We start from the raw sequence: 27,708 nt of genomic DNA, 5'->3' as shown, positions 1-27,708 counted from the left end.
TTCCCACCAATTGATTTAATACTGACATCCATTCATTTATCAAAGCCACTTCCATTTACTCACTAACTGATTTACTCCTCTGACAGGCCCTCTGCTTCCTATTCATCACAATCATCTTGCTTTGCAATAGACTTAGACCTTTTCCAGCACCCGAGAACAATCTGTTCAGTCTAGTGCAATTACCCGCATGACATTCTGCCTCTTTGCTGCTCAGAAGCAAGAAAACAAAAGAAATCTCCCAAGTTAGTAGCTAACTTTTTTTTTTTCAGTATCTGAAGGTGTAATAAACTCCCAAGCCCTTACCAAGATTAAATACATTCAAAAGACCAGCAAAACCCATTTGAGTTCAGTAGTGCTTTTACAAAGGCACGGCATCAGAAGAAAGTACAGCCCGCTCTACATAAGCGTTTCTGGAAGCATCTTGGTGCCACTCAGCTTCCAGAGTGCTCATTATAAATCATGACACAGATGTGAGTGAGCCATTTGTCTTCTCAGCCCTTCTCTATCCCATCCCATTTTAAAATAAAACTAATAAGGCCTGTCTTTTTCTCTGTAGAAGAGACAGCAGAACAAGTATTCACTTCTCCACTTCCATTAATGTTGGGGTTTCCTTCCTTTTTTAGTTTCTTATCTTTGGTATCCTTTCATACAGAATTTAATGGTCTATTTTTATAATTATTATGTAATTTTGAAGGGTCCTGAGCATCCTATGTTAAGTGTGTGGGATGGAGATTGAGTGGAGATAAAGCAAGCCATTAGGTTTGCTACTCATCAAATTACCTTCACAGGTGATCAATAAAACAGGTTATTTAAGTGCATGATAGATCATGCATGAGTTTAAATACATTTGATACCTTTTTTTGTAGTAGAAAATTCTAACCACTAGTGTGGCCTTTTGTTTGGTCAGCAGTTGCCAGGGTGAACTGCACATGACACCTACTTTTACAAGGACTGAAAGTGATGAGAATTTGTCAATCAAAACAGTTTATTTTCTATGTGCAATAACACCAAATGGTTTCTAATTTGCTTTACAAAAAGACATGCATTGATTTAATGATTATTTCCAGTAAAGGCAGACTAAAACAAACCCTGAACCAGAAGCTCTTATTATAGTTCAAATTACAGTTTTTAGGAACAGATGTTCCAAATACTGCTTAAGAAATCCATTTCTTTCTTAAGGAGAGCAAAATTACTTGATGAAGATTCTTTTTCAGACAGCAAAGATTAATCTGAAAACAACCCAAAAGGGAGCTTTTAAAACATTTGTTCTGTTGCTCTGACATGGGCAACTGGAAGTGACTGGGTGGTCATGCTACACATTTCTAAATGCAAGTCTTCTGAAGGTGCATTTCATCAGTAAGATGTAAGGGAAATTGAGATGAGTTACAGGTTAGAGAAATCCTTGGAGTCTTCACAGAACATGTATCTACCAATGAGGGGAAAGCTATCTCCCCACCTTTTTTCCAAGCACCATTTTTAATTAGTAAATTCAATCGTAAGTTCTGAAGAAGATACACTGGAACTGCAAAATCCTTTTCTGATCTGACTCTAACCTTGATGCAGTCAATTCACGTGCTGCAACAATGTGTTTTCTAATGACCCTATCCAATCGTCAGATTCATCTTTCAGCTCAGAAACAAGCAAGGTTCCCTTCTTTTGGAATATAACCTGCAATAATATATATATTTTATATATATATAGTATCATAGTATCATTCAGGGTTGGAAGGGACCACAAGGATCATCCAGTTCCAACCCCCCTGCCACGGGCAGGGACACCCCACACTAGATCAGGCTGGACAGAGCCTCATCCAGCCTGGTCTTAAACACCCCCAGGGACGGGGCCTCAACCACCTCCCTGGACAACACATTCCAGGGCTTCACCACTCTCATGGTGAAGAACCTCCTCCTCACATCTAGCCTGAATCTCCCCACCTCCAGCTTCATTCCATTCCCCCTAGTCCTATCACTACCTGAGATCCTGAGAAGTCCTTCCCCAGCCTTCCTGTAGGCCCCCTTCAGATACAATACAGATATAATATAATCTATATAATATAATATAATATAATATAATATAATATAATATAATATAATATAATATAATATAATATAATATAATATAATATAATATAATATAATATAATACAATGTATTAATGTAATCTCAATATAATATAATCTCAATCCACAAAATCCAGTTGTCCACTGCTGCAGTTCATTGGGCCTTCTCAAACAGATTTATTGATCATGCAGAAAAGAAGCAAAACCCACTACAATGACTAAAAGGCTCACAGCAGTAGCAAGTCTTTGTAAGCCACTGAATCAAATGCAATGCACAAGCAATACACTGAATGAGCAAGGAACTGTTGCCTTACATCTCTTCCCATTACTTCAGGGTCAAAATTAAAGTGTATTTTCCTCTCTTTACATTTGTAGCTTTTACAGAATTATGATGCCTAACAGCAACCTTTCCAAACACCTTAAGGTGAGACTTCTAATGCTGGCAAAGAGTGACCATTACTTATGAATGCCTAATGTGAAAGTTCCATTTTAACAGTTTGGGAAAGACATACAGTAAGCACCAGCAATGTCACCTCCATTTTCCTATTCCCACTCTGTAAAGTAGTTGGAATGGAATGGAATGGAATGGAATGGAATGGAATGGAATGGAATGGAATGGAATGGAATGGAATAGAATAGAATAGAATAGAATAGAATAGAATAGAATAGAATAGAATAGAATAGAATAGGTTGGGTTGGGTTGGGTTGGGTTGGGTTGGGTTGGGTTGGGTTGGAAGGGAGCTCAAAGATCACCTAGTTTCAAAGATCATCTAGTTTCAACCCACTGCCATCAGCAGGGACACCAATTGTTTTAATGTTTGCAGCTGGTTAAATTTGATCTTTCCATGCAAAAATCCACTCTGAAATTAAGTAAGAGAACAGATGCTGTAAGATTTTTTTATCTCAAAGGATCACTAATTGCATAACTTTAGTAGCATCCTGAAGAAGGACCATAAGGAGAGATTAAAACAAAGTACAGATAGCAGTGCAATTATAGCAGTGTGATAGCCACAACAGCTGGGTAGAAGCTATTGATTCCTTGGCTATTAAGTGTAAAACATAACAGCAAGTGATCTAAAGAAAAAAAAAAGAAGAGAAAGTATCTGTTTTTCTGTGCTATTCCTTGAGATGTAACTCCCTTTTTAGATAAAGCAGTCAACATTTCTGGACCAGTTGAGGGTGGAAAATTAATTCAGATTAACAACAAAATACATAGGAGACTAGCTTCACTAAAGACATCCTCTGCATTTATATTCAACTCTACTGGTTAAACCAACCTCAGCAGCCTGGCTCAAGAATTTATGCTTTCCACTGGCATAAGGTGTGGGCTGAGAAAACTTTGAGACAAAATTCAGAGCTTCAGTTTTCCTTAGACAAAATACAGCTTTAGAACTGCCAACAGACAGAGCTGGAAAAAAAAGGCTGCTTTTTAAAAAAGCTGCACAAATAATACCAAACCAAGTTACATTCATGCTCACATGCTGTAGGTAAGCATAGCAAAACCCAGTAAGAGCTAAGCTGAAAGGAGCATTATCTCTTAATTCATCAGAACAGTCACAGATCATATAGAGGGAAAGTATCAGAAGAGAAATAAAAATGACTCAGAAGCTGGAGTTCAACAGAGACAAATTCCTCCCAAGTGCGCCAGGTGTGGCACCCCAAAAGCCACTGAATCCCCTCAGGTGCCCCTGTATAATAGATTTGCTGGTCTTAGTGAGCCTGTTTTCACCCAAACCAATGTTTAACAAGTGAAACCAACTGAGAGCAGCTATGAAAGCTTGTCTAGTTTATGTTGTTCAGAGAGGCTAGGAGTGAGCAAACCTAGTGTCGAAACATCTGCAGTTAAGAAGAAATGATGGGTGCTTGTCACTGGGGACTCCTGAAGGGCACTGAGGGTCCTATATGTAGAATTGATCACAGTATCACAGTATAATTAAGGTTGGAAGAGGCCTCAAGGATCATCAAGTCCAACCTGTCACCACAGACCTCATGACTGGACCATGGCACCAAGTGCCACGTCCAATCTCCTCTTGAACACCTCCAGGGACGGTGACTCCACCACCTCCCTGGGCAGCACATTCCAATGACGAATGACTCGCTCAGTGAAGAACTTTCTCCTCACCTCGAGCCTAAACTTCCCCTGGCGCAGCTTGAGACTGTGATCCACTCTTTAGGGAAGTCTGTTGCTTACCTGGGCCAGGGCCAAGGACGTAGTAAGAATACTTCCTACCCTGGTCTGTCCAGCTGACTACTACCCCTTGTTGGTTTCCAAGTAGTCAATGATGAAATTTCAAAAAGAAGTTTGAGATCAATGAAGGAGGACTTCAGAGCCCTGGGACGAATGGTTAAGGGGTCAGGAGCACAAGTACTATTTGCTTCTGTCCCCCTAGGTTATACCTAATGATGAAATAAATATGAAAATCCAGCAGATTAATGCCTGGCTGCAGTACTGGTATCAATGGCAGGATTTTGGGTTCTTTGATCATGGCTACTCTACAAGACCCCAGGCCTGCTGACTATAGAAAAAAACTGCTTGTCTCTAAGAGGAAAAAGAATCCTGGAACAAGAACTGGCAGGGCTGATTGACAGGTCTTTAAACTAATTTCAAAGGGGGAAGAGGGGAAATAACAGGCTCACTGAGGACATTCCTGGGAGAATTGTGAGGCAGGGTACCAGCTCCACTGCTGTCTCAGGGGCTGTAGGGGATAGTGGATTATGCAACATCCACAATGGTAACAGACACTCCTCTGCTAAGTCTCTGAAGTGTCTGTATGCCAACACAAGAAGCATGGGAAATAAGCAGGATGAACTAGAAATCTGGGTGCAGTCACAGGGCTACAATCTTGTGGCAGTTACAGTGACAGGGTGGGACAGCTCCCATGACTGGAATGTGGCTATGGATGACTATGTACTTTTCAGGAAGGACAGACTGCTGAGATCTGGTTAATATTCAAACATTACCTCCTCCAAGCTCAACAGAAATGTATTCCCTTGAAAAAAACAAAATCAAGTAAGGCAAGCATAAGACCTGCATGGATAAGCAAGGAGCTCTTAGTAAAACTCCAGAAGAAAAAGGTGGTTTACAATATGTGGAAAAAAGGATTAGTCAGTTGTGAGGATTATAGAGATATAGCCAGAGAATGTAGAGATGCAGCAAGGAAGGCCAAGGCCCTCCTGGAACTGAGTCACACCAGAGGAGTGAAAGAAAACAAGAAGAGTTTTTCCAAATACATCAATGATAACAGGAAGACCATGCAAAAGGTTGGCACACTGCTGAATGATATGGGAGATATGGTAACTGATGATACAGAGATGGCAGAGTTGCTGAGTGCCTCAGTCTTTACTCCTAAAACCAACTCTCAGGAACCTCAGTCTCTAGATGCAAGGGAGCAGAATTGGAGAGATGTGGACATTCCGCTGGTCAGTCAGGACTGAAGACAAACAAATCCATGGGCCCCAGTGGGGTGCATCCACAAGTCCTGAGAGAGCTGGCTGATACTGTTGCTGAACCTCTCTCCATCATCTTTGAAAAGTCATGGAGAACAGGAGAGGTGCCTGATGACTGGAAGAAATCCACTATCACTCCGGTCTTTAAAAAAGGCAAGAAGGAGGACCCAGACAATACAGACCAGTCAGCCTCACCTCCATCCCTGGAAAGATAATGGAGCAGCTCATCCTGGAGGTCATCTCTAACCACAGTGAAGATAAGAAGGTTATCAGGAGTAGCCAACATGGACTTACCAAGGGAAGATCCTGTCTGACTAATCTGATGGCCTTCTATGAAACTATGACCAAATGGGTAGATGAGGGAAAAGCAGTGGATGTCATAGACCTTGACTTCAATAAAGCTTTTGATGCTGTCTCCCACAACATCCTCATAGAAAAGCTCAGGAGATGTGGCATAGATGACTGGTCAGTCAGATGGATTGAAAACTGGTTCAACACTAGAGTTCAGAGGGTCATCATCAATGGCACAAAGTCAACTTGAAGCCCTGTGGCCAGTGGTGCAACCCAGGGATCAGTACTGGGTCCAGTTTTGTTCAATACCTTTATCAAAGACCTGGGTGAGGGGATTGAGAATGCCCTCAACAAGTTCACTGATGATACAAAACTGGGGGGGTTGGCTGTGCAGCCATCCAACATGACCTGGACAGGCTGGAGAGCTGGGTGCAGGCAAACCTCATGAAGTTTAATAAAGACAAGTGCAGGGTCCTGCATCTGGGGAGGGGTAACAACATGCACCAGTACAGGTTAGGGGCTGCCCTGCTGGAAAGCAGCTCCATGGGGAAAGACCTTGGAGTGCTGGTGAACAGCAAGTTCTCCATGGAACAACAATATGCCCTTGTGGCCAAGGGAGCCAATGGTATCATGGGATGCATCAAGAAGAGTGTGTCCTGCAGGTCTAGAGAAGTTCTTCTACCTCTCTACTCTGCCTTGGTGAGACCACAGCTGAATACTGCATCCAGTTTTGGGCTTCCCAGATCAAGAGAGACAGAGAACTGCTGGAGAGAATCCAATGGAGAGCCATGAGGATGATTAGGGGACTCTAGCATCTCCCCTATGAAGAGAGACTGAGATCCCTGGGGCTATTTAATCTTGAGAAGATAGAGAGGGGACCTCATTAATGTGTATAATTATGTGAGGGGTGGGTGACAAGTGGATGGGGCCAGGCTCTTTTCAGTGGTGCACAGCAATAAAACAAGGAACAATGGGCTCAAACTTGGACACAGAAGATTTCACCTCAATTTAAGGAGAAACTTCTTTACAGTGAGGGTGACAGAGCACTGGAACAGGCTACCCAGGGAGGTTGTAGTCTCCTTCTCTGGAGACTTTCAAAACCCACCTGGATGCATTCCTCTGTGGAGTACCCTAAGTGATCCTGTTTGACAGGGGGATTGGACCCGATGATCTCTCGAGGTCTCTTCCAACCTCTGATATATTGTGATACTGTGATACATTGACTGTCATGAGGATTGTTCCTGTTAATGCTTTGCACTGCAAAATGCACGTTGGTTAGTCACCTGGAACTGTTATGAACCTGACACCAACATCACGGTGGAACAAAACCCCAAACCAAACAACAGTTGATTTTACTAAAATGTGAAGATTTCAACAAGTGCTCACTTTCTGTAGATGCAGATACCCCCAAATAAGTATCAGAATCTTAATTAATCACAAAGGAGTTTTGTGTTTCATCTGATACTTTACAACCTGGGAACCATTCTGTATCACCAGATCTTGAGATCTAGCTCCCACATACTGCCCCCTGTTAGCAGGATACTGTACAAGAATGAGCCTGCCTGTATGTACCTACTCTCTGCCTGTGTATTCCCTCCAGTGTGTCTGCTGCACCACACAGCTGATGACACCAAGCTGTGTGGTGCAGCAGACACGCTGGAGGGAAGGGAGGCCATTCAGAGGGACCTTGACAGACTGGAGAGATGGGCACAAGCCAACCTCATGAGGTTCAATCAGAGCAAGTGCAGGGTCCTGCATCTGGGTCGAGGCAATCCCAGGCACAAATACAGGATGGGCAGTGACTGGCTGGAAAGCAGCCATGAGACTTGGGGGTGCTGGTGGACAAGAAGCTCAACATGAGCTCTCAGTGTGCACTTGCAGCCTGCAAAGCCAATCAGATCCTGGGCTGCATCAAGAGAAGTGTGGCCAGCAGGTCAAGGGAGGTGATCCTCCCCCTCTACTGAGCTCTGGTGAGACCCCACCTGGAGTACTGCATCCAGTTCTGGAGCCCCTATTACAAGAGGGATATGGACGTGCTGGAACGAGTCCAGAGAAGGGCCACGAGGATGATCAGAGGGCTGGAGCACCTCTCCTATGAGGACAGACTGAAGGAGTTGGGGCTGTTCAGTCTGCAGAAGAGAAGGCTCCGAGGTGACCTAATTGTGGCTTTCCAGTATCTGAAGGGGGCCTACAAGAAGGCTGGGGAGGGACTTCTCAGGATGTCAGGTAGTGATAGGACTAGGGGGAATGGAATGAAGCTGGAGGTTGGGAGATTCAGGCTGGATGTGAGGAGGAAGTTCTTCCCCATGAGAGTGGTGAAGCCCTGGAATGGGTTGTCCATGGAGGTGGTTGAGGCCCCATCCCTGGAGGTGTTTAAGACCAGGCTGGATGAGGCTCTGACCATCCTGATCTAGTGTGGGGTGTCCCTGCCCATGGCAGGGGGGTTGGAACTGGATGATCCTTGTGGTCGCTTTCAACCCTGACTGATACTATGATACTATGATACCATGATACTATTCTGTTCAATGCTCAATCAGTTCCACAGGAATGACTTGCAATTCCTAGACCAGGTACTTAATTGCAGTATCCACTCTGAACACTTTTTTTCTAAATTACAGACTGTTTTTTCCCCTTGACATGTAAAACACACTTCAAAAATGCTGAAGTTCTCTGGCCAAAGCCACAGAAATGATAATCTGGCTAGACAACAAAAATATCATTAAGAACAAAAGCAAAGGTTAATGACCAGAATGGCACTTAATTTGACTGTAAATGAATAGCTTGTCCATTAGGAATGAAGTACCCTGCCTGCAAGGAGGAGAGAAGCAGTTCAAATCCCAAGTCGTAACTCCTTATAAAGCACACAGTGAAAATCACCAGTCATACAAATGCATGTGGAACAGCCATGACTGGGGATTATTATCAGGTACTGATAGAGAGCAGACATGAAAGCAACCTGCATAGTGGAAACAGCAGGATAAAATTTAAGCAAATAATCTTTGTTGGATTGATGTAGAAGCCAAGGAAAAAGTTCAAGTGCTCATACAAGAAGCAACTATTCAGGAAGTGCTGGGTTCTGCACATTGGCCACAACAACCCCATGCAGAGCTACAGGCTGGGGTCAGAGTGGCTGGAGAGTGGCCAGGTGGAGAGCAACCTGGGGGTACTGGTTGATGGTAGGCTGAACATGAGCCTGCAGTGTGCCCAGGCAGCCAAGAGGGCCAGTGGCATCCTGGCCTGCATCAGGAACAGTGTGGCCAGCAGGAGCAGGGAGGTCATTCTGCCCCTGCACACTGCACTGGTTAGGCCACACCTCGAGTACTGTGTCCAGTTCTGGGCCCCTCAGTTTAGGAAGGATGTTGACTTGCTGGAACGAGTCCAGAGAAGGGCAATGAAGTTGGTGAGGGGTTTGGAGCACAAGGCCCTATGAGGAAAGACTGAGGGAGCTGGGGTTGCTTAGCCTGGAGAAGAGGAGACTCAGGGGTGACCTTATTGCTCTCTACAACTACCTGAAGGGAGGCTGTAGACAGGCAGATGTTGGTCTCTGCTCCCAGGCAGCCAGTACCAGAACAAGAGGACACAGTCTCAGGCTGCACCAGGGGAGGTATAGGTTGGATGTTAGGAAGAAGTTCTCTACAGAGAGAGTGATTGCCCATTGGAATGGGCTGCCTGGGGAGGTGGTGGAGTCACTGTCATTGGAGGTGTTCAGGAGGAGACTTGATGGGGTGCTTGGTGCCATGGGTTAGTTGTTTAGGTGGGTTGGATTGGTTGATGGGTTGGATGTGATGATCTTGAAGGTCTTTTCCAACCTGGTTTACTCTATCCTATCCTATTTTTGTAGTTAAATTATGTGGCAGGTTTTTAAACTTCTTTAAAAAACAGACTGTTTACATTTTTGAATTGCTGTGATATCCAACCCTCACAATATATTAAATCAACTCAATAGAAAAAAAACCCAGAATATTAAAGTTGTTGCAGCTGCAAATCTTCTGTCTGGAAGGCACTCTGGCATGCACTGTGTATGAATATGTACCTCAGATTTACTGATTTTGTGCATTAAGTCCAACGTTGGACTTGCAGAATTTGGGGGGGGAAAAATATCACTGGATGCATAAATGCATAATGTAGATGAGTAGGCACACCATCATTTTCCTTTTTCCAATGTACAACTGCACATGCAGATGGTTGCTTTGAATTCATGACCTAATCAATAAGCACTTACTTGGCCTTATTCCAGGAAGGCTATTCCATACATTGCAGTTACAAAACAAAGAGTATCCACACGGTGGCATCTCCAAGTTTGCAGATAAGTTGAATAAAAAGTAATCACATCTAGCCAGACAATCAGAAACCCCATCCACTGAGACCCATTAGGTAACACACAGGGCTCTTTGCAACAGGGTTATAATCAAGATACCATCGCATCCTCAATATAAAAGGAAGCAAAATCTTCTTGCCTCATTCAGATCCATAGCAAAACCCACACCTACTTCATGGAAAGCTGAACTGGGCTCAGAGCATGCAGTGATACAGCACTCTACGGCTGAAATGCACCATGCTAAGCTTGCTGCTCCCTCTGAATCACAGAATCACCAAGGTTGGAAGAGACCTCAAAGATCATCAAGTCCAACCTGTCACCACAGACCTCATGACTAAACCATGGCACCAAGTGCCACGTCCAATCCCCTCTTGAGCACCTCCAGGGATGGCGACTCCACCACCTCCCTGGGCAGCCCATTCCAATGGCTAACAACTCTCTCAGTGAAGAACTTTCTCCTCACCTCGAGCCTAAACTTCCCCTGGTGCAGCTTGAGACTGTGTCCTCTTGTTCTGGTGCTGATTGCTTGAGAGAAGAGACCAACTCCCTCCTGGCTGCAACCACCTTTCAGGTAGTTGTAGACAGCAGTAAGGTCTCCCCTGAGCCTCCTCTTCTCCAGGCTAAACAACCCCAGCTGTATCCAATTCAGCTAGAACTATATTTATGCAGTCAACTTCAGATGAAGTTTTCATTCCCAGCAACTGTCCTTTAAGCTATTCTTGCCCTGCCCTGACAAAGAAAAACCCCTGTAACTTAATTTTTTTTTCAGTCTGACAAATTCCCCTATGTGATTCACAGCACAGCCTTGTGGACAGTTACTGCAGCACCTCTGAGGCAGCAAAATCACAGAATCACACAATATTAAGGGTTGGAAGGTCCAACCCCTCTTCCAAAGCAGGATCACCTAAGGTAGGCCACACAGGAATGCATTCAGGCAGGTTTTGAAAGTCTCCAGAGAAGAAGACTCCAAAACCTCACTGAGCAGCCTGTTCCAGTGTTCTGTTGCTCTCACCACAAGAGAACAAGCAACCAGGCAGGAAACTCTTCAAGCTAGCATTTGGTTAGAATGGTTCCACATGTATCAAGCCAAATAGTTTGCCAAACTTACATCTTTCTCCTGTATCCTTTTACGAGTAGGAAAAATTATGATGGTTTTATTTGCTTTGTCCAATCAGAATTTCAACACAGATGTTACAAGTCATTTTTATCTGGGGTATGTATTAGAATCTAGATGCAAATGTTGTCTGTAGCCCATTAAATGGAGCATTAGTTAGTTAATTCAGTGACAGTAATTTCTGTGTGAAAACTATGGGCTTTCTCATTTTAAAGATTTAGTTTTTCTGCCTTTCTTGCCTGAAAACAACAGTTTGTTACATACAATCCTTTACAAAACACAAACAATTGCAGCAACAGAAGCAGCAGAGAACCCTACACAACCAATGCCTGAATAGGTGTTCCTGGTAAAATAGGTTCCACTCATTCACGTTAATAGCTGAGGCTTTACAATTTTAGTTACATATTAAGCCTCTTCTAGTACTCCAAATATTATGACAAACCAAGTCTAGGTGTTATGTGACACTCTAACAACATTTAACTGGACATTCTAAGTAGATGGAAGAAAGCTCTGTATATCCTCTTGGCATTCTAGGCTCTTGTCTATCCCTTCTGAGACAAAACTACAGCATTTTGCCCTGAGATCACCACGGCTTTCAGCTGTCTGATTTTGCAATTCCATCTGTCCTGCCCTCCTCTCCTACCCAGCCCAAGTAACTGCTTTATAGAGAAAGATGGATCTAAAGTGAGGTTTATTTAATAAGCATTCAGACAGACTTCCAGAAGCTTTATTCAGGCTCTTATTTAGGATCTGAGTTGTGCAGTACAGCCATGACCACAGTGGCTGTAAGAGGCAAGGGAAAAGTAAATTCATTCCAGATCTTACCTGACCACGGTTGTGAAGGCTTAAATCCAGTCCACATGTGAATTCAGTATGATGCTCAACTGTTTCCAGCAACGGATTAGGTTTGGAAAAGTCCCAGAATCTACAGAGTGAGGGAAGGAGGGGGAGAGAGAAAGAGGAAGAAAGAAAAGGGGAAGAAAATTAAAATAATTCAAATAAACCACAATTAAAGTAATTGAAAGGCTGCCAGGGTGTTCAAAAAAGCAAACGCACCCACTTAGGAAACATAACAGATCATATTCCTGCAAAGCCATCTGCTGATTTGCATAAATTAAACCTCACTGGGCAAACCCATCTTTGCCTCCTGTTGCAGAAACTGAGATCAAAACTGCCACCAAACAGCAGCCATTGGGACATTATTAGAACAGAATATAGGGTGCAATACTCTTTTCCACTTTTTGATGGTTGGGGAATTCTATACCTGAAAGGCATGAGCACAGTTTATGATTTTTCCCAGGTTTTGGTATTGTTCACTATGGGGTCTGTATTTAATGAGAATTATACACTCATTTAGAGAAATTGGTCAGTCCCAGTGTAAAACTTGAGACTGTAAAACAGAACTTAGTATTAATAACATTTAGTTTATTAGTTTCAGTTTACATTTAGTTTATTTAGTTTATTAGAATTTAGTTTAATAACAAATTTGTATCACAATGACAAGTTGCATGATACAGTTAATTGCACTAATACATATTTCAAAAAGCAATTTTTCTTTCCAGCCTTGGTTGATGTAAATGTTTAGGAAATAGATTTGTGAAGTGAAATCTCCATCTACCAGCAAGGATATGAGAGGCAGAAAGGAAGATGGGATGAAAGTATAAGAAATCTCAGTCATGAAAAGAGGATTCAGGAATAGACACCATATAATGGCACAAAAGAAAGATGTGGATTTCCTTTTGGTGTTGTATGTACTGCTTAGAAAAGTCCATGGGCTGCCAAGCACAGCACATTTTTAGGGCTGACAGCTGTAATCAAATTTTCAACAGCTTGAATTTTCTCATAGTGGTCAATCATATGCCTTACTTCTGTAATGACAGAGGGCTCTCTGCCTTGCTCCTATTGGGGAGAGTGACAATACTTCATAAGAACAATTCATTATCAGACCAGCTACACTGAAAACACTGTTATGTTCCCACCAATTCAGTTAAAACAGCAAACACTGGGAGCAGGGCAGTCAGTTTGTTTAACATGTAGATGCAATTTCCTTCACAAATGAGCAGAGTGGTATCAGCACAGTGGCTACACCATAGCAACAATCCTCTTAACTTTTTCCTAGTTCCTGAGACCTAAGATAAATGAGTTATTTTGCAGGACAGAGGAACAAAAGACCATCTCAGCATTTTCACCCTCCCACATGCACTCACAAGTAGGTAAGGAAACAGATTTTGGGTTTTTTTCTAAGTAATAGTGGCAACCTTTCTTACCACATTAACTCTTGAAATACAGATGCTCATAACTGAAAACTAAGATTAGAGAGCCAACTTCAGATCTACATGAAGAAAAACTTTAAAGACTTTTTGATCCATTTTAAACATAGGACAGTTTAGTGGTTGTTCTATGAAGTCATGTCTGTGAAAAGTCAAAAGCAGTATAAAGAGTACTGCAACTTAGTCCAAGTTCCACAGACTGTCTGGGATATAAAAATAATTATTTTGGGGGGTTGATATAAAAATAGTTACTAGTAAAAGTCAAAAAAAGAAGTCTCAAGGCTGAAAACCATTGAGGACAATTATGGCTCTCACAATGATTTTGCAGTCCAAAGTGAAAAACACCATCTATAAGTGAGCCTCCCAAACCTGCATAGTGACAAGAGTATTCTCCTAAGAGCGAACTTCCATTGCACTCAGAAGACTGAAAGTGCAATGCAGGTTTGGTAAGACAGTGTTTATCCCAGCATGACAGCTGCACAGCAAAATGAAGGTGCATTCATAGCACAAGTAGGTGTGTTCACATTGCTTTTAATTGTAGGTGTACTTACACAGCTAGCAGCATGAACTTCAGCAGCGGACTAGACAACCACACACGCTTTAGGGTCCATTAGAAGTCTATGTAGCCTGTACAGCCAGAGGTGTGTCACTTGGAACTGCCATTTTTACCCACATCACACACATAAAACTAGCACTCAGAATTGCAGTCATACTTTAGACACCCTGAAACCTGTATGAATATATTATATTATTTTTTATTCACTGGAATTGTTGAAAGTGTGTATTTTGCCCTTTGGTTGTAGTTTGCTACTTGTTCTACATGTATTCCACACACAATTCATAAGCTACATAGCAAGGAGACTGCTTCTTCTAAACAAGCCATTGAATAAAGAGAAAAAGCCTGTCATCCTATGGATTTTGTACTTTGTACCATTCACTGCTCCAGATTTCAGATTTCCCTTCTTGTATGCTCAGGAGTTTCTGCTAAATTTGCACAAACTTAGTAAACTCAGACTAAAACTCTTCCATCAGATCCAATGACATTTTCAATAGGTTCAGAAGTTACTTTACAAAATAATTCAGGGAAAATGAACAGATGAAAGAATAAAGAACACAACTCCTCAAGTCCATTTCCTGGGGAACAATAACAAAACCCCACATTTGGAGGAAAGCTTCACTGTGGCAATGCTGGCAACGAGCAGTGTGAGCAATCTGGCAGTGCAGGCCTAGAGCCTGACATGGTGGTAGGCCATGCTCAGCAAAAGTGCAGAGTCAGCTAGCAGTGTAGCAAAACAGTGCTGTGCCTGCAGCATGTAACTGAAACAAGGCACTGGTAGTTATAAACATGGAAAGTTATCTTGGGACAACAGGACCTGCACCTGCATCAACAACCTCATTGTGTCGTTAGTAGTTGGACCAATAATCTATAATAGTGCGATGTGCGCTCACTCATAGGGAACCAATGAAGCCACGCCAACAAGGCACTCCGAGTTTACATAAGTTGTAGAAGTTCTCTTGCTACGCACTTCTGCCTTTCCTGTCTCTTCTTCTTCTACACTTTACTGTGCTATACTCGCACCACAGGCCTGCACCATAGGCCTGCAATACTGGAACAATAAAGGAACAATACTCGATCATATTGGTCAGCCGTATTGATTCCAATCTCCATCATCTATACTTCACCACTGCTCTTGGGTTTCAGACAGAAGGGATCTTCATACATGAAATTTTTAGGTGTGTGTGAGACTGCTTCCCATAAAAGCTCACTCAATTATTAACGTCACCACAAGCTTTCAAGGGCAACCCAGAATTCAGTGCTGTTTGCTACATGTGTATCTCACAATTCATTCTCCTGCTCTCATTCTCTCACCCCTGTGCAAAGAACCTGTAAAAGTTATTCCTGCAAATTAGAAAAACTTCTAAGTTGAACTTATTGTCAAGATACTTTTTGGACACAGGCCAATCAGGGCAGTGTCATTACTTCAGGCATTAATTGGGAACATCTAACTACTCCCACAATAACATCTTTAAGAGATTACTTCATTACATTTCCAGTAATGTATTGACATGATGAAGCAGCTTGGGTATAAGAGAAAGCCTTTATTCAAACTATTATCTTCCATAAGCAGCAAAAAAGGAGGAAGAATTGCTTGAGTGCCAAATGAAATGAAAGAGGATCCAAAATAACTAATTCTGAAATAGGTTTCAGACTCTGTGATCCAAGTTACAGAACTTGTATAAAGCTACAGAGAGCTGGACATAGTGGTTTACCTTAAAGCATCTTGCAGATATAATGTCCAGCATAGTACAACTTTCAACAAAAATCACAGCAAGCTGCTGTGAATACATGTCAAGATCTGGCCTGGTATCAGCTTAATGAAGTTCTACAATTTATCAGATCTTCTGTTTAAATTTTAGTGAGCACCATCTGTGCTTAATGCACCTAGATTTTTTTTTTTTATATACTGGAGAGTCCAAAAATATAAACCAGTGATTCCAGTAAGAGATGACACTGATGTTCTTTCAAACTGAATTCTGATAGAGATAAGGCTTCAGAACACTCATGCAGACCTAAGTAAGTCCTGGAAATTATATAGTACTTTTTGAATTTCCTGACACTTTAATGATTCATCAGTGTTAAAACTACTCTTTAATTAATCTATATTTTTCCTAAACTACTCCAAAAAGTAAGGAAATTTTATATACATATAAATACATAAATATTTTATATATATATATATATGTGTGTGTGTGTGTGTGTATGTATGTATCAAAAAGAAGTCTCAATGAGGCATTTACTAGACAGGGGTAAAATCCAAATTATTATGCCCAAGTATGTAAAAACTCAAGTTCAAACCTAGACCCTCTTTTTCTTAGCCCCTAGTATGAAGCTGACATTTGAGCCATTTTCCTTTTAGAAGCTTGAATATAGGGCACACATGCAACGATTATCCTATTTGCAAAGGATGAAGCTAAGCATTGGTGACTTTGCTTTCAACCTACTATTTTTTGCTTTAAGGTAACACATTGTCATTACATGTCAAACTAGCTGTTCTACCTGAAGCTAAACCCCTGCCTCTTATATGGCAGCTTGCTCACTGTAAGATTTGTATTTGTTTAAGTAAAACAATAAAGCTTCAGTAATATTTAAGATTACAGAGCTTAAACAGTAAACTATACTGCATTCAGTTGTCTACTACATGTTAATGCTTACAGACAATTCTGAGCCTTAAATAGGAACATTAAGGAAAATAAAAGAACAAGATCACCATTAAGCTGCTGTTAACAATCTCTCTGCTTCTTATCAGTTAATCTGTTTTAAAGGACATTTGTGAAGAAGTCCTGAAGCTCAGCATTTATGGGCACTGCTACATGAGCTAGGAGCTCTCCTCATCTTTACTGACTGGTGCCACGTGAAAATGTCCAGTCTGGATTTCAATACTGCATGGATCACAGTAGTGCCAAATCTGAAGGATACATAGCTGGTGTCAAAAATGGGAAGAGCATGACAACATAATCGAGTCACCTCAATGCACCAGCATCCTGATTATTAGTCTTACTGCTCAGACAAGGCCATTGGAAGAAACTAATTACCACTTTTTATCATACGCTCGGAAACCTTTTGAGAAACAATACACTCACACTGCATCAGTAAAGGATGTTAAATAAGAGCCCATAAATAACTTGCCACAGACCACTGTGCAGTGTTCTATTAGAATTACATTTTAAACAAAAGTAAAATGAAGCACTCTAAAACAGAATGCTGGCACAGCAGTCTAGAAAGCTATATACATATGCACATCACAGCACTTACACTGCCAAATTCCTGGCACCAACCACACAACAGGCTATCCCTTGCAAGGCAATACCCCTTGTAAGAGCAAGCAACAGAGAAACTACCTAAGTGTAGGAAAGGTTCTCAAGCACTGAAGTCTTTTACTGAAATATTGACATGCCTATGGGGGACAGGGGTATTATAGAAGCTCATCATCCAGGTCTAATCTACAAGAGGTAAGTGCAAGGAACAAGCCCATACAGGGTCTGAAAATTTTAAGGGAGTGATGGGACTGCTAAACTCACAGACACACCATTACCATCACCTCACTTTCCTAACCTCTCTCTCCTGAGAAGAATTTGTCCCTTGCAGCACTCCAGTCTTGTGCGTGGTCATGCCACCTCTCTATAATCCCCAAAAGGCCACAATTCTGCTGCTGCATGCAGACTTCCAATTCCCCTTATGTGTCCTCTGCTGTATACTGGTGTTGATTTGCTTTCACAGAGAAAGTGCAAAAGCCTCTGGTATTAAGCTGTTTCCCACTCTTCTGTGATCCTCAGGCCTTCTCTTTAGGATATGGTTGCTCTGTCCTGGTAGTTTACAATACCCTTCACTAGGTTAAGCAAGACTGTTGGCAAAGATGCTCTTGCACAACTTTGCCAGGTGGATCTTCTGCTTGCTTCACAGTACCCAGTGAGGATCCCGTGATTGCAAAAGACAAAGTTCTCCTTATGACACCAGCTATGCAAGCAAGGGTTGACTTGTCTTTTCCTACCTGAACCTTTCTTCTTTGCTGTCAGGATCAAGAAAAACACCTCCTGGGTTCCCAGCGCCACCCTTGATAGATTCACAGTCACCTCTTTCAGTAACATGGGAACTCATAGAGGTAACTGAAGAAAGACAGTGTACTGAATCTGGACAAACCCTAGCAGTGTCTCTCCATCTCTCCTCATCCCAAGGAAGGCAACAAAACCTTCCAAGGCATCAAGTTGGGTTTGCAGACACATACATCTAGAAGAAATGCAACAAGATGCAGTCTCCAGCAATTATACACTTTTTTTTTTTGGTGCAGACACTTGATCCAAGCTCGGCTTACTACTAGAGTCACTGCATGTTACACAATTAAAATGTAGATCAAAGAATGTGACTAAAATATTCAGGAATGTATTTCATATTGACTTTTGACACTGTGTATGTTAAAGAAGTCCTAATATGAATTCAAACTTCTTAGGACTTTTAATCAGCTTTAAATCAGCTGTAGTAGAAAACTCTCAGCAGCATCAGAAGGGCAGGAAGGGCAATTTGCAAAACTACTGTCTAGAGAACTTCAGCATGCACCTTATGGAATTAAATACTAAAGCTTTCTCAGATACTGGAAGGATAAAAGCTTTGCTCATAAACAGCTTAAATAAAAACATGTCACAGAAACATACAAAGCCACCTACCTACATTCATTTAAGAGGTTATTATCTTCTTACCAGACACTATCACAGCCAGATGCAACTACATTCAGCAGAGTGATGTGAAAAGAATTCAAGGAAGCATCTGTCAGAGCAGGTATCATTCAGAAGAGTAATTGGGCTAGCCTTTAAGTGTAGAACCCATGCATTTTTAACACAGATTATGAAGACAGAAAAAAGTTGATAGCAATACTAACTGCAGTTCAGCATGTCCATTTTAGAAGTGCTTTCTATTGCAAGCCACGTGATGATGGATTATCTTTCATTTTTATCCAACTGAAAAACAAGTACCATACCTCACAGTAAAATCATAGGAGCAAGAGGCCAATAAGGTTGCATGGAATGGTGAAAACTGCAAGAAAACAAAACAGGTCAACTTTAAAATTAAAAACATTTTGAACATACAGGACTTATTACAAGTAGTAAGTAACCAAGGTGTAACTGTTTAAACTGTCTTGGTAGGTACCATAGCATGCTGCAACAAAACAGACTATGTGGAATTTCCCTGTTCAGAATACTTCTGTTCTTGGGGACTCTGATTTGGTTTTATTTCATTAGATCAGTGCCAAACAATCCTTCTGTAAAGGTAAGAAGTTTTAGGACAGTCATACAAACACTGATTAAATTCTCCTTTTGGCTAACAAGCTGAGTATCATCTCATTATATAAACTGGGTTCCAGAAAAGCTATGTGACCAATTTATTATTTTCAGAGAGAGAAACTTTGTGGCATAGTGCAGAGAATGTAAGATATATTACTGTCCTAAAACATGAGCCAGCAGTGTGCCCAGGTGGCCAAGAAGGCCAATGGCATCCTGGCCTGCATTAAGAATAGTGTGGCCAGCAGGAGCAGGGAAGTCATTGTGCCCCTGTGCTCTGCACTGGTTAGGCCACACCTTGAGTACTGTGTCCAGTTCTGGGCCCCTCAGTTTAAGAAGGACATCAAAACACTTGAACATGTCCAGAGAAGGGCAACAAGGCTGGGGAGAGGCCTCGAGCACAAGCCCTGTGAGGAGAGGCTGAGGGAGCTGGGATTGTTTAGCCTGGAGAAGAGGAAGCTCAGGGGTGACCTCATTGCCCTCTACAACTACCTGAAAGGTGGTTGTCGCCAGGAAGGGGTTGGTCTCTTCTCCCAGGCAACCAGCATCAGAACAAGAGGACACAGTCTCAAGCTGCGCCAGGGAAGTTTAGGCTCGAGGTGAGGAGAAAGTTCTTCACTGAGAGAGTGATTCGTCATTGGAATGGGCTGCCCAGGGAGGTGGTGGAGTCTCTGTCACTGGAGGTGTTCAAAAGGGGATTGGACGTGGCACTTGGTGCCATGGTCTAGTCATGTGGTCTATGGTGACAGGTTGGACTTGATGATCTTTGAGGTCTCTTCCAACCTTGGTGATACTGTAATATAACTTTTCTTTTTGCCCTCTATTTTGGCCAATATTTACTTGACCTCCGATATTTTTGCAGACCATTCATCCAAACATCTTCCTACATAAACTCAGAAACTGTAACTACATTTCAGTATAGCAAATTGAAATCAGTGAAACCTATGAAACATCCAAATACACTGATGGCAAAATCTCCTGTGAAATGGGCTCCAGCAACCTGCGTTGGTAATGTCCTGCACTGCAGTGGAACACCGCGAGAAATTTGCAGAAATCCTGACAGTGTTGTGTTGGGTAGAATTCCCTGCCAGCCTCAGATCTGGCAGCACAATCTTGAGCAAGACAACAGAAGACAAAAGAGAGAGAACTGAAGACCGTGATTTCATGGTTGGTTTAAGCTAATTTAAGAGTACACTGCTGCCAAGACTTGTAGCCTTCCCTTTCCACTTCAGGCTGTGTGCTCCTGTCCTTCTCTTTTGTTTCAGGGCTAGCAATTGTGCAGAGGAGTGACAAATTGAAACAGCTTGGTGATCTAAACAGAAACTAGTCACTTTTAAGGACAGGATTTTCAGTCACAGCAATCAGCTAAGCCAGCTTGCTGCACAGCTTTATAATGGCTAGTATCAGCACAGTTTCAGAGGGAGCAACGTCAATGGGCACAGCTGTCTCTATTTAGTAGCATCCTGGTCTTTCTCTTCATTTTCTGTGTCTGGTGAATTCTACCACACAAGTGTAGATATGCTGCATCACCTCTAAGTCCTGGCCCACAGTCTCATACCTTATGTCCACAAGGACTATGCCTGTCTTGAAACAGAAACTATAACAGCCTGCTGAGATGGAATGGAAGTTGTGTACTCTCACATACCTCTCCTTTGCACATGTATGCATATGCAGCCTTTGGGACCAGTGCAGTATGTTTACACAGCATGTCCTGTATTTCAGTTTGTGTCAGTCACCTCTGGTCCTCTCACTAGATACCACTAAGTCAGGGTTTGTTTTGTTTCTGATTTCCCAATTGTTTCTACACAGTGGTAAGATCCTCCCTGAGCCTTCTCGTCTTCACACTAAAATTCTAGCTGCCTCGACCTCTCCTGGTAGGACAGGACCTCCAGTCCCTTAATATTTTTTGTGGCCCATTGCTGAATTTACTCCAGTATGCCCATGTCTTCCTTGTACTGGGAATCCCACAACTGGATCCAGCACTCCACATGTTGTCTCACTGGTGGAGAGTAGCACGGCACGATCACACCCCTGATTTTGCTGGCAGTGCTCTTCCTCACCCAATCCAGGAGGACAGACAGCAGAGAAATTAGTTCTAAGCTGTAAGTTTCCAAGGAGAGTCACTGGAGCATCTAGAATCTTCACACCTTTTATTTTAGTTTTGTAGTTATTAGATAATATAAACCATTTCTGCTTTCCAGAAAAATGTGTGCAACAATTCAGTGGTGGGCAGTGGAGAAGAAAACACAACTTACTTTGACTCTTCTGATAGCATAGGTATGACCAAGCAAGACGAACACTGGTTGCCGGATGTTCCGCAAATCCCAGCCTTTCAAGCTGCAGTCAACTGCCCCAGTCACCAGCAGGTTCTGATGATTTGATAAGACAGAGGTACATCAGGACAATTTAATTACTAAGTTGCAGCAATGTGTGTGTTGGCTACAAAAGTTAGATAAATCAAACAACGCAGATGCATAAATCACAAATGAAGACTCCAGCATGTAAAATATACCAAACAAAAATACAAACTGTTTCTCTGATATGGATCACTACACAAAATAAAAGCAAAACCTCTGATCTGTTTGGGCCATCTATCTGTTGGACCATTGCAGAGGGACCTCAACAGGCTGGACAGTTGGGCAGAGTCCAACAGCACGAGATTTAACACATCCTAGTGCCAGGTTCTGCACATTGGCCACAACAACCTCATGCAGTGCTACAGGCTGGGGTCAGAGTGGCTGGAGAGCAGCCAGGTAGAGAGGGACCTGGGGGTACTGGTTGATAGTAGGATGAACATGAGCCAGCAGTGTGCCCAGGCGGCCAAGAAGGCCAATGATATCCTGGCCTGGATCAGGAACAGTGTGGCCAGCAGGAGCAGGGAGGTCATTCTGCCCCTGTACTCAGCACTGGTTAGGCTACACCTTGAGTCCTGTGTCCAGTTCTGGGCCCCTCAGTTTAAGAAGGATGTTGAGTTGCTGGAACATGTGCAGAGAAGGGCAACAAAGCTGGGGAGGGGTTTGGAGCACAAGCCCTGTGAGGAGAGGCTGAGGGAACTGGGGTTGCTTAGCCTGGGAAGGGGAGGCTTATGGGAGACCTTATTGCTGCTACAAATACCTGGAGGGAGGTTTGTAGCGAGATGGGGGTTGGTCTCCTCTCCCACGCAACCAGCACCAGAACAAGGGGACACAGTCTCAAGCTGCACCAGGGGAGGTTTAGGATAGATGTGAGGAAGAAGTTCTTCATAGAAAGAGTGATTGGCCATTGGAATGGGCTGCCCAGGGAGGGGGTAGAGTCACTGGAGGTGTTTAGGAAGAGACTTGATGGGGTGGTTGGTGCCATGGTTTAGTTGATTAGATAGTGTTGGATGATAGGTTGGACACGATGATCTCAAAGGTTCTCTTCCAACCTGGTTAATCCTATTCTATTCTATTTAATATTTTCCTGAAGATGTAGTAGCACGTGAGAGCAACAAAGCAGTGAGACGTGTTTTTATAAAGAAAAGATGTATTAATGTTGCATTTAAAAACACCCAACTCCTGCTATTCAAGCAGATTAGTTCAATTAGGAAAACAGCTGGACATGCAAGTTTATACCTCATCATATTTGCACCAGTCACAGCTCAAGATCTCAGCCTGGTGTGCTGGTATCACAAGTTTGACTCCTGGGGCTTTTATATCCCAAATTCGTAAAGTCTGGTCACCTGAAACAAAGAGAAATTGATTCAGCGTTGCTGAAGCTGTTACAGGAATAAGGTTAACCTACTCGTACTTAATAGACAATTGTTTCTTAGCTCTATGAAATACAAACTATTATATGGAGACACTCATGCCAAATAAAGTAAACACATTATCAGCAAAAAAATGACTCTGTAGCCCATTTATTTATTAAGAGATACAAAATTAATTGGAATTCATGATGTAAGAGAATAGATCTTGTCTCTCTTGATGTGAATCAACAAAGATCAAATCACCTTTGCTCTTTGCCCAGACAAGAGCTGATGTGTATCGGGCAGTAGCCACTGGATAATGACTCTCTGGAATGTGCATAGACAAGATCATCTCTACCCATCAGCTACCCTGGAAAGGGAGGATGGTGAAAAGGACAATGGTTTCACCACCTGGACACATACCTGAAAAACTGTATAGAAAGACCTGAGTAACTACTGGCTCGAGAGAAGGAAAAGACCTGGGCAATGCTGCTCTGAAGAGAACTGAAGAAAATACCAGGAGAGAAAAGGACAGAGACATCACCATGTAGCCTGGAAGAAGCAGACCAGGAGGAATCCTCTCTCTGTGTCCTGAGTTCTGCCTGCTGAGCTCACGGAGCTGAAGAGGCTGCTCAGAGAAGGACTTGGACTTTGGGATCTCTCCCTCCCCTCCTCCAGCAAAGACAGCCCAGCCAACTAGACAGCACCCTTCCTCCACAGACTCAAACCAACTTCAGAGGTGGGGGGTGGTAATAGAATTCCTTTCCTCTTCTCTCTCCCTCTTCTCTCTCTCTATTCTCTCTCTCTCTCCTTCTGATCCATCCACTTTATTCTGTTAATAAATAGCCTCTCTGTTGATATTTTGGCCTTACTTGTGCCTCTAATTTCATAACACAGGAATATTCAAAAGAACTGAGTCTCTTACCCTCTCTGGACTGAGACACATGATTTTGCCTGTGTTTGTTCAATAGACAAATTAAATCACTAGAAGCTGTATCCAAACACCCATGACTTCTACAGAAAGCATTATCAGTATTACCTAAACTAAAGAACCTGTGGTTTTACCTTCATATTGAAGGAATTAAAAATGTTTCTTTAGCAGAAACACTTCTGGGATACTTAAATTGGTTATCATCAATAGTTACTGTTTTTATGCTGTTTAGATACAAGCATTTTGATGGATTTAGTGCCCAGTTGGTAATTGGCCATAAAAATGTACATCTGGACACAAAATCATAGCTCTTTTCAAGAAACTGTCTACAGTTCAAACAGTTGATTAGGTAGTGTTGGATGATAGGTTGGACACGATGATCTTGAAGATCTCTTCCAACCTGGTCTGGTCTGGTCTGGTCTATTCTATTCTATTCTATTCTATTCTATTCTATTCTATTCTATTCTATTCTATTCTATTCTATTCTATTCTATTCTATTCTAAAACCAGCCCTAGAGCCACAACAATAATATTCCTACTGCACAAACCACCAGGCACTGTAGACTTTGCAGTAACATAGAAAACACCACAAAAATGAAGGTGAAAAGCGCTTGGTTCTACTACCTGACACAAGAATGGCTTTCACTGTGCTAGTAAACAGATCATGGGAAGCTCTGCTCTGATTGTTGGTTGGCTTTTCCTGAGACTCAATGATTGCAAGAGATCCTGTACTCTTTGGTGGATAAATTCCTTACCTATAAGGTGGGAATAGCACACATTTTTTCACAGTTTTCACTCCCCTTACCTATTTTAATACGGTCAAGTGCAAGTGCTTGGTGTATGTATGTACTCCTGACAATGATACCCTGAAGTCAGCTGAAGACCCAAATATCACTACAGTGCTTATAAAAACCAGGGTAACATATGGAGAGGAAGAAACAGGACCAGCAGGGTCTTGGCAAAAAAAAAAGGCAGCATGCCCATCCACCCACCATTAGCCTTACTAATCAGCTTCAGTTTGAGTATTAAGTCTGAGATATTATAATGTGCTTCTTAAAAAGCTTTTATTTCAATTTCATCAGATAACTTAGATTTGAAGGGGAAACACATATTTCACTACAGACAGGATCATTTTTCCCCAGCAAATAAACATATAAATCCAGGTAAACTAGAAAGAACTGCTACAGAGATGAGCCACAGTAGTATTGTGAGGGCCAAAAACACTTGGAAAAGTTGCTCAGCCAATAACAAATTTGACACTATAAATGTACAATTGTCTCCATTATTTCTTTTGTAATAGAAAAAGCTGATGCACAAGAAAAAGCCATTTTCCTTTTTTTTTCTTTGAAAATGCTAGACTGAATTGTTATTCATTCTGCCTGGCACTATTTGTGAAGTGGTTTTTGATGAAGTAACACAGCATGCAAGTGAACCTTTCTGTGAAGAGAAATTTTGCCAATGGCAAATCCAATTTTTCCATTTAAGGAGAAGAATCAGATTAATTAACACCAGCTGATAAACATACTTCAAGAAACTCTTTTTTTTTTAACCTCAAACACCTTTCCATGATCTCACTATAGATAGGTAGACAGACAGGGTCCTGCATCTGGGTCGACTAAATCCCAGGCAAAAATACAGGCTGGGCAGTAACTGGCTGGAAAGCAGCCCTGAGGAGAGAGACTTGGGGGTGCTGGTGGACAAGAAGCTCAACATGAGCTCTCAGTGTGCACTTGCAGCCCGCAAAGCCAATCAGATCCTGGGCTGCATCAAGAGAAGTGTGGCCAGCAGGTCGAGGGAGGTGATCCTCCCCCTCTACTCAGCTCTGCTGAGACCCCACCTGGAGTACCGTGTCCAGTTCTGGAGACCCTATTACAAGAGGGATATGGAGGTGCTGGAATGTGTCCAGAGAAGGGCCACGAGGATGATCAGAGGGCTGGAGCACCTCTCCTATGAGGACAGACTGAAAGAGTTGGGGCTGTTCAGTCTGGAGAAGAGAAAGCTCCGAGGAGACCTAATTGTGGCCTTCCAGTATCTGAAGGGGGCCTACAGGAAGGCTGGGGAAGGACTTCTCAGGATCTCAGGTAGTGATAGGACTAGGGGGAACAGAATGAAGATGGAGGTGGGGAGATTCAGGCTGGATGTGAGGAGGAAGTTCTTCACCATGAGAGTGGTGAAACCCTGAAATGGGTTGTCCAGGGAGGTGGTCAAGGCCCCGTCCCTGGAGGTGTTTAAGATCAGGCTGGATGAGGCTCTGGCCAGCCTGATCTAGTGTGGGGTGTCCCTGCCCATGGCAGGGGAGTTGGAACTAGCTGATCCTTGTGGTCCCTTCCAACCCTGACTGATACTATGATACTACTATGATACTATGACAGAAACACTTTTAATTTTAACAAAAGTTGCTGTTAAAAATTTTGGAATATTCACATTTCCAAGACTCCTTCAACTCTGCATTATGAAGGATGTATTCCATATGGTAAAGCAGGAGTAGGATAATAATAGTAATAGAAAGCAAAAGCAAAGCACACCTCATATTCACTAAGTCACTTCTCCAGTTGGCTTCCCAAAGTAAGTAAAGAGAAAAGTGGCCAACAAACAATTCCCTCCCCAAATATTTCTATTTCTGTAACAAGCAATTTCTCTATGGCAACAGATTTTTGCTGGTCTGTTAGATAATTATGATTCCAGATTTGTTTGTATATTATACTTGCTTTCTTTCATTTTAATGAATATTTGTGAAATCTTGGCCGAGTCAATAGAGCTGCACAATATATACTCATCTATTCAAAACGTTTGAAAGAGATGCTCATCTCTAAGTGCATCAGCCCCGTACACAGGATAAAGACAGCTAATGTGAATGACAATGTATGATCGTGAAGAGATACAGTTTATTTAAGATTTAAACTTCATGTAGGTTTTAGACTGGCTGTTTACTCACAGAGAAAGCAACAAAGTTGGTGAGGGGTTTGGAACACAAGCCCTATGAGGAGAGGCTGAGGGAGCTGGGGTTGCTTAGCCTGGAGAAGAGGAGGCTCAGGGGAGACCTTATTGCTCTCTACAACTACCTGAAGGGAGGCTGTAGACAGGCAGGGGCTGGTCTCTTCTCCCAGGCAACCAGCACCAGAACAAGAGGACACAGTCTCAGGCTGTGCCAGGGGACGTTCAGGCTGGATGTTAGGAGGAAATTCTACACAGAGAGAGTGATTGCCCATTGGAAAAAAAAGGAAGAGAAAAGAAGAAAAAAAGAGACCTTTTGGGCAAAGGATACAATGACTCATTCAACCCTTTTAGCCCTAGATGCTGTTGAACACTTATGTCACTTCTTCCATGACATTTTGCACATGACTGTTTTTACAGTCTAAGGCAGATATTTACCAGGGCTCTAGGTTGGTGCCACACGTACACCTGAACCTCCTGCTTATTTTATCAGCTCAAAATTGGTACTGGCATCACGACAGCAGCTATTTACATAGACAGAATTAACAGTTTGTTCTGTTACTATTAACTCCCCTTTTCAAACAATAAAATGATAAGCCATTTACATGCTTTTTAAACGACTGGACATGAAGATGACAGCGTTGAAAAGTACCTCACACATCCCTGTAAACGTTAAATGGAAGTGTTTCAGATGCTGGATAAAAGCTAACCTAACTGAAGCATCAGACAGACAGAACAGTGTGGCCAGCAGGAGCAGGGAGGTCATTCTGCCTCTGTACACTGCACTGGTTGGGCCACACCTCGAG

General features: G+C 42.4%; 1 protein-coding gene across 1 annotated transcript in view; it reads right to left on the bottom strand.

Annotated features, from left to right (window-relative positions):
- The window catches only part of PEX7 (peroxisomal biogenesis factor 7), a 54,387-nt gene that overhangs the window by 9,513 nt on the left and 17,166 nt on the right, over positions 1-27,708 (bottom strand). Inside the window, exons 6-9 of the mRNA XM_068150349.1 lie at positions 22,925-23,031; positions 21,587-21,700; positions 19,031-19,086; positions 12,055-12,154 (exon numbers count right to left, since the gene is read on the bottom strand). Of these exons, the coding sequence (XP_068006450.1) occupies positions 12,055-12,154; positions 19,031-19,086; positions 21,587-21,700; positions 22,925-23,031 (377 nt within the window). The remainder of the gene's footprint in view (positions 1-12,054; positions 12,155-19,030; positions 19,087-21,586; positions 21,701-22,924; positions 23,032-27,708) is intronic.

The sequence above is a fragment of the Melanerpes formicivorus genome, unplaced genomic scaffold (genome assembly GCF_026170545.1).
Source record: "Melanerpes formicivorus ecotype bairdi unplaced genomic scaffold, bMelFor1.0.p_v2 SCAF_2, whole genome shotgun sequence".
Classification (NCBI taxonomy): Eukaryota; Metazoa; Chordata; class Aves; order Piciformes; family Picidae; genus Melanerpes; species Melanerpes formicivorus.
Note: the sequence above shows the minus strand (reverse complement) of the source record. Positions and strands in the feature narration are given on the sequence as shown.